Genomic DNA, 14,403 nt, shown 5'->3' on the forward strand with positions numbered 1-14,403 from the left:
GGCAGTGGATCTCCTTATAAACTGTTCCGTTTTGAAAGCTTTCACCTATTTTGTGTCAGTTTTCTACTAGCAAGGTAAGAAATACTACTGCAGTTGTTAGCATATGTCAAAACATCATATATTTTCAGATGCTCTCATTATAATTTGCTGTCATGTAATGATTAGGTACATGCCCAGATGGTGATTGTAATTTCCTTACTCATAGCAATGAGCTGTTATTCACATGAGTAATCTCACCGACTCTAAATGGATTGCTTTTGTAGCTAACTGCTCCCTCATGGAAAGGCTGACCATATGGTCTATAGCAAAGCATAGTTAAAAGCCAGCTTCATAATGCAGAACCTTAAATTGTCATCATCCCATGTGAGCAGCCAGGTAGGAGGCCTAGGTGTCCTGAACGCCACATAATAAAACCTACGAAACTAATTCGTGTTGACCTGAAGTTATGCAGGATCTGCCTCACAGTAGAATAACATCACTATTAATTTATTAAGGTGGTACAAGGTAAATTTATGTTCCTTTACATTCTGATTAACAGCAGTATCATCCTTCCTTCAGATCCTAATTAATGCCTTTCTTGTTCTAAGCAGGACTGTAAAATGGATTTAGGATTCAAAGACCGTAACAACAGGACACCGACCAAGAACAACTCTGCTACTACAAAGAATTTTTCTGCCTGGGAAGACTATAAGAGTAGTGTTGATGATATACAGTACTTTCTTATTGGGCTGTACACACTTATAAGTCTGGCTGGCTTTACGGGAAATCTGCTTATACTAACGGCTCTACTAAAGCGCAAGCAGAAGACAATAATAAACATTCTTATCAGTAACTTGGCCTTTTCTGACATCTTAGTTGTGCTGTTTTGCTCACCTTTCACACTGACATCCGTCCTGCTTGACCAATGGATGTTTGGCACTATCATGTGCCATGTAATGCCCTTCCTCCAGTGCGCATCAGTTCTAGTTTCAACTTTGATGTTAATATCTATTGCTGCAGTCAGGTACCGTATGATAAAATATCCCCTTTCTAGCAATTTAACAGCAAAACAAGGCTATTTCTTAATAGTGACCATTTGGGCCCTTGGCTTTGCCATTTGCTCCCCTCTCCCAGTTTTCCACAAAATTGTGGACCTCAGCAAAACTCTGAATTTAGAGGCACTGGAGAACAGGCTCTTGTGTATTGAGTCATGGCCTTCCGATTCCTACAGAATCGCCTTTACAATAGCCTTATTGTTCATGCAGTATATATTGCCGCTGGTGTGTTTAACCGCTAGTCACACCAGTGTCTGCAGGAGCATAGGTTCCAGACTGTCAAACAAGGAAAACAAGTTTGAAGAAAAGGAGATGGTAAACCTAACTCTTCATCCCTCTAAGAGTACTGGCACGCAGGTGCAGCCCTCCAGCCATTCCAGATGGTGCTGCGCCTTTGGCAGAAAGCACCACAGAAGATACAGTAAAAAGACTTCCAGTGTGATGCCAGCTATTTCAAGGCATCATCAGGATACTCATTCCAGAGACCTCCCAGATACCTCTGGCACAGAAAAAAGCCAGCTCTCTTCCTCCAGTAAATTCATCCCTGGGATACCTATCTGTTTTGAGATGATCCCAGAAGAAAATACAGAGATCCAGGACATGATTACGTTATCCCGATCCATCATCAGAATTAAGACAAGATCTAGGAGAGTTTTTTGCAGACTGACAGTGCTAATCCTAGTTTTTGGTTTCAGTTGGATGCCTCTTCACCTTTTCCACATTGTGACGGATTTTAATGCCACTCTCATTTCTAACAGACATTTTAAATTAGTATATTGCATATGCCATTTACTGGGTATGATGTCCTGCTGCTTGAATCCCATCCTCTATGGGTTCCTTAACAACAGCATAAAAGCCGATTTAATGTCCCTTATTCCATGCTGCCAAATACCATGATTTTATGCACCCCAAGATAAAATAAAACAAACAAGCTTGGCTTTCAAGTCTACTGATGTGTATACCTGTAAAAGCTAAATTAGTTTAGTTTAGTCTGACTTGGTTGTGATTAGTAGCATTTCGTGCAAATGGATAGTTCTACGGCTGCATGTATTTCTTGCATTGGGCAGAAATATATAATAAACTATAGTAGTCTTCTATCTGTTTCCTATCACACATAGGAAATCATGCCCAGTGTACAAAACCAGAATAGCATTTTCATTACCTGAAATATTGGCAATCTGTACTTTGGAATTAAACAGAATATGTAATGAGTAATAAATGTAAGACTACTTAGACATATCAGTATTAACTGTCATAAAACTATAATAAAATGCATACCGTTTACTAAATAACTATTGTTGAGACTACTTCAGTGCCAACTTTCACCGTTTTCTGAGCTAATTAAACATTTGTTTCTGGATGTGATTAGAAAAATATTTTTCCTTAGCTCTTTGACTCATACCTTGCAATCTTTGCAAGACGCTTTGCTGCTGCTTCCCAGATTGCCTTATTCCATGGAACAGGTTTGTGGGTAGTTGTTCTTGTCTAGATTGTTTTCATCTCACTGTGTTTACCCAGTACAACCTATCCCTGACTTCCTTAGCCCCTTTTTACTCTGGCTTGTCATTTTATGTAATTTTCAGCCAGGCCTGAACTTATCTATAGTTATGCCTTTGTTCTTACAGTGATGACTCCCCTGAACATACAACATGCTTCTGATCAGAGTAAGCCTCATTACCTAAGCAAGTGAGAGTGGAAAGAAAAAGAAAATGGAAAGACAGTGGGATTTTTTCTTTTCCTTTACCACAAAGCAAAAGCGTACTGCACTTCATTATAGATGACCCACTTGCTTTGGAGAGCTGCAACAGCTTTCAAATAAACATGCACATGCGTGCGTGCACACACATGCGTGCATGCACACACACACACGCATGCTTTCTGCATCTCCCTCCCCTCCCTCCTTTTCTCCTTTCTAACCAGACCAGTACTTTTTCTTCCAAATTTAAATCACATGCATCTTCCCTAAGGAAGTCATATTACATTTCATAGCACAAATGCAAAGGGTGTGTGTGTGGGTGTGTGTGTATATATATATTCTTTTTTCCTCCCTGGATTACTCTAACTTAATAACCCACCTCCGCCTTCAGGATTCGGTAAATGTACAAAGCCTCTGCCCTGAGTTTTAAGCTGTAAAACCTCTTCTCATGTCTAACTGGTGATTATTTCCTTTTCTCCACTAAGATTTCTAATCCAATAGGCTTTTTTACATAGCCTTTCCAGGCTGAGAAATAAAGTTATTATTTTTATAAATGGGTGGATGGGAAGGGTCATTGTGCATTTTTTGCCTTCAGGTACTTCCCTTCCAGTTAGTCTTTAAAAGTGAAAGCAGTTCTTTTATTCTGAGGAATTGTCAAATTATTTTTATCACAATGTTACAATTCCAAGACCTTTTCTCCCCAAGCCATCATCTGCTGAGGAGTTTATTACATACCAGTTGGTAGTATCTTTGCTTCTATCATTAGGATATTTCCCTGCAGTCTAGTTCCTAGTAACCCATTGTTCTTTGTTTTCGCTGTTGATATACTTTAATAGTTTCTTCCTGGACACTGACTATTGCATTTTGCAGATTATTATCTCCTAAAGACCTACAGTATGTCATTTTATAGAGTACAAATGGTACAGAATACAGAATATTGGAACAATAGGTTTTAAAATAGCTTTTAACAAGTTTTAAATAGTTTAATTTTAAAATATTTATGGTAATCTTGGTAGATAAACTTAGGAAAAAATTAACTAAATCCACAGCCAGACCACAATGATATAGTTCGACAGAAGTTACAGCAGTTTATGCCCTATTTATGTCTACACATTTTCATGTCATTGTAATGTATCATTTAACCTTATTTATATCACGTGATGTAACCAAATAGTATAAGAGCATAAGAAAGCAGTCACATTGTTTCAGCTTGAAATATTCCTTCCAGCTTTTTTTTTCCAATTTACTGTTACCTTCCTTCCTACTTGCTGTTTATTTTATATTCCTTCCTTTCTTTATATACTTTCAGAATTTCAACCGTTTTTAATTCCTACACTTAGAATTGTTATTTAAATATAAAATAACTGTTTATTCACTAATTACTCTTTTCAGATCAAATCGTACTCACTTTCACTGTATATGACACACAGAATCATGCTAGGACTTGAATAAGGCCTTCTTCTAGTTTCTGAGGTGCACAAAGATTAGTCTGTACACTGGTGATTTTATATGAGCCCAATCCATTATCCTGGATGGATAATATCCTGGAGCCATGCTCCCTACTCTTTACACTGATCAAAGCACAACAAATTGCAATGTGGCAATAGAGAATTAAATCAAGACAGCTGCTGAACTTGAGTCCTGTGCCATCTAAATCTGTCTTCTTCTCTTTTTTAAGATGATCAATGGTGGGAGAATGTGTATTTTATTTTTATTTATAGACCAATCATCATCATTATAATTTGACATCTCCAAAATGTTACTGTCTTTCCTCTGAAATGTTAAATAAAAATAAAATAACTTTTCCACCTTCCATGTTCCTTCAACAGCCAGTATAACTTGGCCCCAGTATCAGCAAGAAGTACATAAGAAGCAGACAGGAGCAGTAGCAAGTGAAATCAGGCAGAAGCCAATTCCCAAAAGAGTAACTTCTACGAGTGGGAGAGGAAACAACTGAACCATCCATTTAACATTTTCCCAATCTGGAACATTAAAAAAAAAAAAAAATTCAAATCACAAGGATCCCCCCACCCCATGCTTGTTGGGTAGGCCTCATCTAGTTTGAGCTGCAGTAGATGCTCCTACGGGCTTTATGTACAACAGTGACTAGCAGTGTGGTTTTGTCTCTATTATGTATGTCAATATGTCTTGGGAAGATGTAGCTCACCACAATATCCAGGGACATTATATCATTCTCATATGTATACAGGTGTATGTACAGGTACAGATGTAGATATGTGCACTTCCTAGAAAGGAAAGCACATTGGAGTTAGAAGAATGAAGGATTGTAATGGTACGGTGATCCCTCTCTATTAATAAAAAAAAAGATTGGAAAAAACCCTCTCAGACAGCTGGTCTTTGTGTGTGATGAATGTTAAAACTCTTATGACTTGACTCATATGAGGAAAATAAATGTTTTTTTTCAGTTCTACAAAATAATATCCTTGACAAAGTTGACCTTTTGTAAATATCAAAGATTAAATGTTGTTAATAGCTTGCCTTTGTCCTTCCTCTTTCAGCGGAGAAGAAACAGATGCCCATTAAGAAGTGCTGGCGTGGCCGGGTCACTCCTGAGCCAGCCGGGCCAGCGGGGCCGAGGATGCCAGGAGCTCAGTATGGGCTAACACTGGAGTATATTTATTTAGGCTGTGGGGAAGAGGTTGGAGCCTCTGTGGTTCTCCATAGTGCCATGGCAACAGCGGCCGAGACAGATGCGTATGGCTCCCATAGGTCTAGAGTAGCTGTAACCACAGCAGGCAGTGCAGAGTCCCTGCCTGTGGTGGGGCAGCCAGGGGCACCGCGTCCCAGGCAGATGCCTGGTGGCTGGTGGGGGAGAGCCAGCCCTGGGCAGGGCTGTGGGCACAGGAGAGCAAGCAGCAGGGACGCAGCAGGGACACAGCAGGAGAAGTAAAACGCATTGCCGCTGTATTTGCTGGTGGTTGCAGCCTTTCTAGGCACGTAGCTCTGTTCCTGGAGCCTGGAAGCTCTCGTGACAAAACACTTCCTTCTCAGCAGTGTGAACACCTGAGGAAAGGAAAAAAACCCACCATCCACCGATCTGATGATGTGCGAGAACCAAGAAGAGGAGCACAGTCGGGAAGAAAAGTGTTCGCTCCCAATCATGCTGGGAGAAGCATAGGACAGGTGGCATGGAAAACTTCCCTACCTAAAGATTATTAACAGATCAAAAAACCCTTCTGTAATCCATAGGGGTCTGTCAACTAGCATTGCACTTTTGGAAAAAAATCAATAGTTTTCTCACAGTAGTCCCAATGTCTGTCTGTACAGCATACAAGATAAACAGTATTAAACGTCAGTCTCCTGAAAGACATCCTTCATAAATGCTGTAGGGTCCAGGAATTTAGCCTTTGATTTTGATGAAAGCCAAATTATGCCTATACTATTTACAATAAAAAGTCCTAGCCAGAAAATATATGGTACAGTCTGAAAGTCCAGAATTTTGAAGCCTGAGAACTGTCTTAGGGCAGTGACAGGACTCTGGTCCTAGACAAGTCTCTTCTTTTTCCCCCCACATGACGGAAATAATGGTATAAAGTCATGATCCTCATGAAGGACCTTTATAAGGACTATTAGGCAAATTTTTGAACACTTTTTGACCATGATATATGGTTTATAATCTCTGAAGTCAGGTTTCTTGTTCTCCCATTTCATGTCTTTTTATATACTGTTGAATCCAAAAAACCCTTTTTTTCTAGGGCATGTTACATGCAGTATGTAATGAAAACTCCTGAAGTTGCTTGGTTTTGATCCAACAGTATATCTTTTCACTGGAGGTATATTTAATTGGTTGAAAGTTGCTTTTCCACTGAAGGTAGGTAGAGCTGCTGTTATTGTTCATATTCAGTTGAAGTGACTTTTGACAGGAAGAGAAATAAAAGCATACTCATACTAACACTAGCTAGCCGCTTTATGCCAGTGACAAAGGAACCCGTCAGAGCCAGACCCTTCTCAAGTATCTGCCAGGGACAATGAGCTTGCGACAGTACCATTGAACTTTGCTAATCCCACATGTGGCCAGGAAGCCTACTGCAAATTTTTGAATCTTAGGAAGTAAAAGCTAATAAATGAGTATGGATACACGTGCCCTTACCCCTCTCAAAATGTTTCTTTTAAGCAAAAGCATTTTCTTTCCAACCGTTTGATAACGACATTTTTGCCTGCGATCACTCATAATGCATCATTCTGTGCCATTAAGTCAATCATCTGTGCCATCGTACTATGGTATGATGCTATCCACATGCCAGTGAGTCTTACCACAGCACCTGTTTTTAAATCTCTGCAAGCTCAGAGATACCAGCGACATCTGCTCTACTCCAAAGGTTACCATGATCTCCTGGCCTCCTTATTAAACTTTGTCTCATTATATATAGTAAAGAAAAAAAGCACAATACAGCGTGTCCTTGGTAAAAATAGTCTTACTGATTGACACAAACTTTGTCAAAAACCTGCTTTCCCCAGAAAGGATATCACTACAGACAGGAAGATGTGGTCACAATGTATTTCAAAAAGCTGAGCTGTGCATTAAGGGTACAACTAGCATCATTGTTATAAATACAGTATAACTATACAAGTCAGATTTTTATTAATCTTGTTTGCCTTTGAAAAGAAAATATTGCAAAATATTGTTATGAAAGTTATGAAATTACTTCATTACATACTAATATTAGGAAATACTGTCACAATCCAAATTCAATTCTTTTGAACAAATACGAAAGCTTCGTTTTGCCCTTGTAGTCACATTAAGATGATCCTTTTAATAATAAGGCTTAAAAATACTCCTCTGGGAAATTATCAGAATAGTGATTTGACATTCAAGACTAAAGTAGGTTGGCCCTGCTCTTACATCCAGTTAAACAAATGTTTGCTTTGTCTTAGCAGGAGAAGGCTCATGGCTTTATCACTTGAATGCCACATTAATTGGACATTTTTGAGCAGGAAACATCTATTACTGTCCCTGTGAACAAAATAATGTGCAAAAGGATTTTAAAGGCACTTCTGGTGCAAAATTTCTCCAGAGGAGTAACTTGGTGATAAGCAAACAGTTGTTCATCTCTTCAGACCCAGTAGGAACCACAAAGACACAAAACCCATTTAATGGCAGACCACAAGACCATTAATTATAATTTTAACTGTAAGTCTGCTTTTCTTTTTTTTTGAATGGAGAAAAAAACAGCTAAGCAAGGAGATAAATAAAACTACAAGTAATCTGAGTGCCTCTTTGTACCTTACATCCAGATTTACTTATGTTGAACAAGATGATAGTCTCACTCTGTTTTGACTCCTAGTAATTCCCTTGGCTTTATGAGGGTCTCCACCAAATTAGGGTTCATTTAGTATTCAGGAGGACTTTGGCCTCTTGGCCTAAGGATTAAGGAGGTGCGCAAGAGGTCAGAATACAATCTAAATCTTTACTTTCTGCTGGTTTTGGTTTTTTGTGGTGTTAGCACAACTGGGAAAAATGCAAGCTGTTTACTGCAGGAAAATTAAACTTATTTTTATGTAACTACTGGGACCCAATACAGGCAAAACAATTATGTATTTTTTAAGACTCCATCAGTTCCAACACACATCTCATAAAGGTAATTGTCTGAAGCCTCGATGATGCATTCTCTCAATTAATATCCTAGAGTATGAGAGCACATTTCAGATAGCATAGCCTCATCTGATCCTCACTGCAAATCATGATGGGCAAAGTTCAGAACTTCTTTCCTACTGAAGGACCGAATTGCAATATGGTCTACTCAAGATTGCTTCTTGAGATCATTCAGGGACTGAAGCTCATTCAGGGCACAGTTGATCTCTTACTGGTTTTGTGGGAGGCCATTCTTCAGAAAAGCTGCTCCAAGGCCATTTATGTCAGACAAATTACAGTTAGTTCCCAGGAGCTCTCTCAGGGGCACGTAACACCAGTCTCCCCCTTGCACATCATCACACCTGCAGTCAGCAGGGGCCCTCAAGTGCTATTCCTTTCCCAGAAGGGAAGAGATGGCTGAAAAAAGCAGTGAATGAGACTGCAAACTCTATGGTACTTGTTTTCCCTCTGGATCTGAAACAGTCTAAAATTGGAGACCTTCCAGAAAGTTGTGGAAGACACCTGTGTGAGACTTTTTGGAGAGGGAATGAGGAATCACTTCCCAGAGATGAAGTGGAATGAAGAAATTTATCAGTGCAGGACTAGCTGATTAACTCAATACATCCAGGATCCTCGGGCCTTACTAATAGTATGGCAAAAAACCTTAGATAGTTGGATATGCAGTTTTGTTTATTTTCTTCTATTAAGATAAATTTATTTTAACTCATTGAAGGGAGACTCTGGTATGTGCTCTGACCCAAGCAACTTCACGCTGTAATACAGCTCCAACACCAAACCGCCCTTTGCTGTTAAGGTATTCCCTCCAGTTTTATTGGTCCATTACATGGCACAATAGGTCTGATCTTGATAAAAGATTTTCTTGAATCACTACCATGAAAATGATTAAAGTGAGCAGTACTAGAAAAAAGGAGCACATCTGTCAAAATGAGAAGTTGAATAGATCAAGCTATCCCTAAAAAGCTCTGGGAACACTGCAGCATATTTCATTGACACTTGTTCAAATGCGTGAAAAGTAAAGGTTTCTTTTCCACAGTTTGGCAGTTCTTTTTGCTGAAGTAGAACTTCCGGCCTGTCCCTTTAATTATGAACATCTATAAAAGACATGACTGTACTAAGAATTTTATGACCAGCAACAAAAAAAAACAGGCTAGAAAAAGCTTTTATTTAAAGAACACACCATAAATTAATAATGGTTTGTTTTCTTTGCTTATATTACTGACTGCATGCACCATAATAAACTGATTTCTACTCTCCATGCATGAATTTCATGTGATAATGCTTACAGTATTTTTATTTATTTACATTTATGGTATCTATGGCACACTGGTGAACATAATCAGATTTGAGCAGCTCTTGCATGAATTCTTCTGTAGCTACACCTTTGGGTCTTCAAGCTCCCAAACTCAGTAATACAGAAGACTGCGGGAGCCCTCTCCTGGTCAACACAATTTATCTCCCTCCAGCTGCTGCTTCCTGACCAGAGATTAAGATACAGACACTCCTGCTGTAAAAGAGGATAGTGTTTACAGCTTTTAATGTTATTTCCCCCATGAATGTACTCTTAAGGGTTTTTTTAATCTATTAATACTTTTGTTAAGTTAAGAAAACCCCAAAACAGAGGCTCTATTTTCCAAATACCACCTCACAAAGTGAAGCAGAAAGTCGAGGAAAATAATTCTCAGAAAACTGGTATCTGCCAAAAAATACAAGCTTCAGAATACTTTCACACCAGTGCAAATGTTGCACCGTTAAAACTGACATCCTTCTGGAAATATTGCAGTGTTGTAAATAAAGCTACTTTAAAGATTTGTTCATTTGGTGAAAGGTATTGAGAAAGTTGTACGCACACAGACATTGACCAGGCGGGGAATGAATGAGCAAGTGCAGTCTGAAAATCCCGTCGCATCTAAAGGGTGCCCTGGGATCCTCTAAGAAGGGCAGCGAAGAGGAAGGCTCTCATGTTTTTTTCTATACACGTTTCTATACACGTTTCTATACACGTTTTCTATATACGTTTTTTCTATAGCACGTTTTTTTCCTCCGTAGCCAACAAGAGATGGCATGGGCTGGGTGCACAGGGTATTCTTTGACGCTAACAAAACTGTATTTTTTTCTACAACTTCCCCTTCACCCCTAGTGCATGTATGAGGCAGACTGCCCACATTATTCACAAAGGCGGGGAAAAGAGAGTACTTTAAACACAATTTGTTTTCCTGTCATCCAACTTTCCCATCTATAGTTACTATTACAAAATTTTGCACTTTGCTTAATATATATACTTGTAATACAAATTTGGCTTATTCTCCTTCTCTGCTCTCCCTTTTTCCTCTAGTAAGCACTTAATTTAGGTTGAAACACTGAATTGAAAAATCCAGTCTCTCTCACTTGCATTTGTTGTCCTGCCTACCTTCGTTTATAAGGTAGCTTGATTTAGTCTATTAACTTTAAGGACACTGTGTCTCTCTATTCCATCACTTTTGAGGCCCTGAAAACATTAATTTTAAATTCAAATCAGATTAAGTCAATGCCTTAACTACCAAGCGCGCTCAAGTCCGGCTTAATATCTGCATAGCATCTCAGTTCAGAGAAAAAGGGAGTTTAAATAATGTTAACACGATAAGAATACATACATGCCTAAAGCTAAGTTCCTAGCTTGAGAGCTTCAGGACATATAGAGGCAACCAACACCCTTCAATTTCAGTAGGAACTAGGCATTAGAGTAGTGATCATACCCCGACGTGTTGGGGGAGCAGGAGACTCCTCCCAGCAGAGTTTCTCTAGGAAGCAATGCTGGCCCAGGCATTCTAAAATGAACTCACTGTTCATTCGCATCAAATTCATCTCAGCTGAAAACTGAGCTTTATTCAGGTTAAAAGCACCACCACTTTTAAGATGGTTCTTTTTAACCCAGGGAGGTTTAAGGGTCTGTTTTTCTGCGCAGCATCTTAAATTGTATTGGCTCATCTGAAGGGTCTGCGTGGAGATGGCAGAGGCTGGCTGTGTAGCAACTGCCAGGGGAAGAAATGTTCAGAAACCAGGGAATTTAGTATATGTAATTTGCTCTTAATGTTGACACATGGTTGATTAAGGTTTGGTGTGTAGTCATTTTAGCGAGTCAGAAAGGCTATATACAACTGAAGCTATTACACAGTGGATAACTTTTATGAGACGCAATTTGCAATCAGATAGAAAAACAAGTGTTTCACAATGTAAATTTTTCTGCCTGAAAAGGGAAGGTCTAATTTGCAGCTAGAATACAATTGTTTTCCTCAGCAAGAAGGAAAACATGAGCAGGGAATTAACACGTTGAAGAACCTTTCATGAGTTCAGAGACAAGCATTCCCAGTTCAGCTTGCACTAGCACTGCTATCTCTTGAAGAGCTCAAAAAAGCTGAAATACAGTAAGGCCTCCTTGTTAAAAAGGAAATGCCTTTATATAAATATGTAGCTTAGATCCCATCTCAGATGATCTAATACAAGATCTTACCTCCTCTGCTTCTTTTATAGCAGCAAAGCACATCAATAATGCTATTTCTAGCTTCAGTTTTACCAGCTAGAATCCAGTATACCAAGGAGACATAGGGGCCAACCGGGAGAAGTAATATTTGGAGGCGGACTAGTGCTAGCCAAGTTGATCCCTAGGCTGCTATGGCTGAAATGTGCTGTAAAGATTCAAAGTGACAGCTAGGAAAACACTTCCATATGAAACAGACTTCAAGATTGCATTTTTTTGTTTCATTCCTCACTGTCTTTTTCTTTACCCTAGTCTTTTGCTTAAATAAAGTAAGCAAATACATTTTTGTCATTGAAGTCAGAGAGTATTAAAGGTAAGTTCAAATGACACCAGTAAGTAGAGGTCTCATTGCTTGTCTGGAAATGACTAATTATAGTGGAATGATATGCAAAGCAAACCAACTCAGAGTATTTGTACTCATCTTAAGATGAGTTTGGAAACTGGGATGTATATCCTGAAAAGCTAAAAGGACTGGTCTGAGGACTTGTATCATTAGGTGAGAGAATTCAAGGAAAATTTTCTGGCAGCCACTGGCCAGCATTGCTGCATCAAAAAAATAACAGACAGACCACTGATAATATTGAATAACTGATTAATTATCACAGGAGCCCTAAGGATCCTAAATTAGGGCAAGTTTTCAGAAGTGGTGAATGCACTTCACCACTTGTGCAAGTTTGCAGAAGTGCAGACACCAGTGTCGTCAGGGGCAAAACAAAACATAGAAAAGCCTGAAAAGGAGAACGTGTTTCTTGCTCACTTCCATTCAGGAGTTGTGAAGAAAGCTGCTGGATCTCATCCCGAGGAGGGCTCTGCTGGCTGCCACTTGCTTTTTGGAGCTATGCTTCCAATCTCGACTCACACGCTTCAGAGGCAGGTAAAGCAGGGTGCACACCCCAGCTTCCACTTTTACCTTGAGGACCTGAAGAAAAGAAATATAGCTGTAGAAGTTTTCTCTTCTCCCTGTTTCTCTCTGTTGCTATACTACATCTAAGCTGAAGTACCTGGGAGCACTTCCCAGGTCTGTACACAGCTTCTTGTCGCATCCCCATTCCAGACTGGACCGAGACCCAGGCACACAAGGTGATTCAGAATAACAGGAGAACAGGACACAAGGTATGATTCCTCAGACACCCGATGTGCCATTTCTAAGTACAGCCAAGAAAGCTAGTTCCAATCCAGTTTATTTTCTCTAGTAAAAGACTTATTCTTTTGGGTAGATCAGTGGAACCACCAGCTTACCCTAGGCAGCAGCTTTAAAAAAAAAAAAAAAAATCTGACTCTATTTCTCCTCTAATTCAGTAAACAAAACTGACTCTATTTCTCCTCTAATTCAGTAAACTAATGACTGCTGAGGTGTGTCATTTTAGAAGGGATTATACAAGACGATTATTTTTAATTGGTTAAGGTGTGGGAAATAAAATAATGTAAGTGTCATGCAGTCCTTTAATGGTATGCTTTCATCTACAATTGCACGTATCATTCCAGTTGCTTGTATTTAAATAGAGCAGAACAGAAGATGATCAAAGAATCAGATGATCTCCAGCTGATCAATAATTTACTAGCAAAAAGATAAGTTGGTGAACTTCACAAAAAGACAGCTTTAATGAAAAGGTGATAGAAACCCCTATTAATCCCTCTGAATGATACCTGCAGAAATGGGCTCTCAGGTGAACTGAAACTGCAGATTGTAGAAGGACATTGTTAACACAATGCATAATTAATCCGTAAATTTGTTGTCAAAGGTATTGCAAAGGTCAAAGTCTTGGCAAACTGTATCAATCGATGACAACATAACCAGCACTTTTACAGAAACACATTTTTACACCTGCTAAGTGATAAAAGAACTTAATCATGAGGCCACAGACTTCTCTGTAAACTAGTTTTTAAAAAAATAGATGTATGAATAAAATATTCTCTGACTGCCGCTTGCGAGGCTCTGAGCCATACCAGTCCCTGGTCTGATCCATCTAGAAATGCCTACAAAATTCCATCCCAAAAGTTGAAATTTTAAGTCAACACATGTTAACACACCCCCCACACCCCCCACACCCCCCCAGTTCTTTCTGATATAATACTTACAGGAAGCTAACAACAAATGATCAAAAGAAAAACTGTAATGATGATAATGAGTTATTTCTGCATGCATTTACCAGTTCAGTTTCTCTGAACCAATTCACTTAAGATAACAATTATGCAGATACTGCCATAAACAAACAGCCATGCTGCTCACGACACCTGCTTAACAAGACCCGCTAGTTTAGCCAGAGACTTAAAATTTAACACATTAGAACAAAAATAATTCTAGTTCTAGAGTAAAACAGGGCACAAAGGTACATCACTAACAGTTTCTTTGTCTTGTAGAAACCAGTATAACTGGACGCCAGCGCAACTGGCTAAAAGAAATTTAGTAAAAGATTCTCATATTTATCATCAAGGTAGTTCTGAATTAAACTGAGGTATTGTCCTGCTAATAAAAAACATTTGAAGTTTAATGTTCAGTAATTCTATTCTGCTAAGAATTATTCACTGTAATCCAGACTTTCAA

General features: G+C 39.0%; 1 protein-coding gene across 1 annotated transcript; it reads left to right on the forward strand.

Moving 5' to 3' along the window:
• Nucleotides 1–503: 503 nt before the first annotated feature.
• Nucleotides 504–2,014, forward strand: NPY5R (neuropeptide Y receptor Y5). The gene has a single exon (XM_009272312.2). It carries the CDS (start codon nucleotides 600–602, stop codon nucleotides 1,929–1,931), a length of 1,332 nt encoding a protein of 443 aa, XP_009270587.1. The 5' UTR covers nucleotides 504–599; the 3' UTR covers nucleotides 1,932–2,014.
• The last annotated feature ends 12,389 nt before the right edge of the window (nucleotides 2,015–14,403 follow it).

Source organism: Aptenodytes forsteri, unplaced genomic scaffold (genome assembly GCF_000699145.1).
Source record: "Aptenodytes forsteri isolate BGI_AS27 unplaced genomic scaffold, ASM69914v1 Scaffold13, whole genome shotgun sequence".
NCBI lineage: Eukaryota > Metazoa > Chordata > Aves > Sphenisciformes > Spheniscidae > Aptenodytes > Aptenodytes forsteri.

Coding starts and splice junctions, on each gene's coding strand:
- NPY5R (XM_009272312.2), top strand. CDS start 600: ATGGATTTAGGATTCAAAGACCGTAACAACAGGACACCGACCAAGAAC.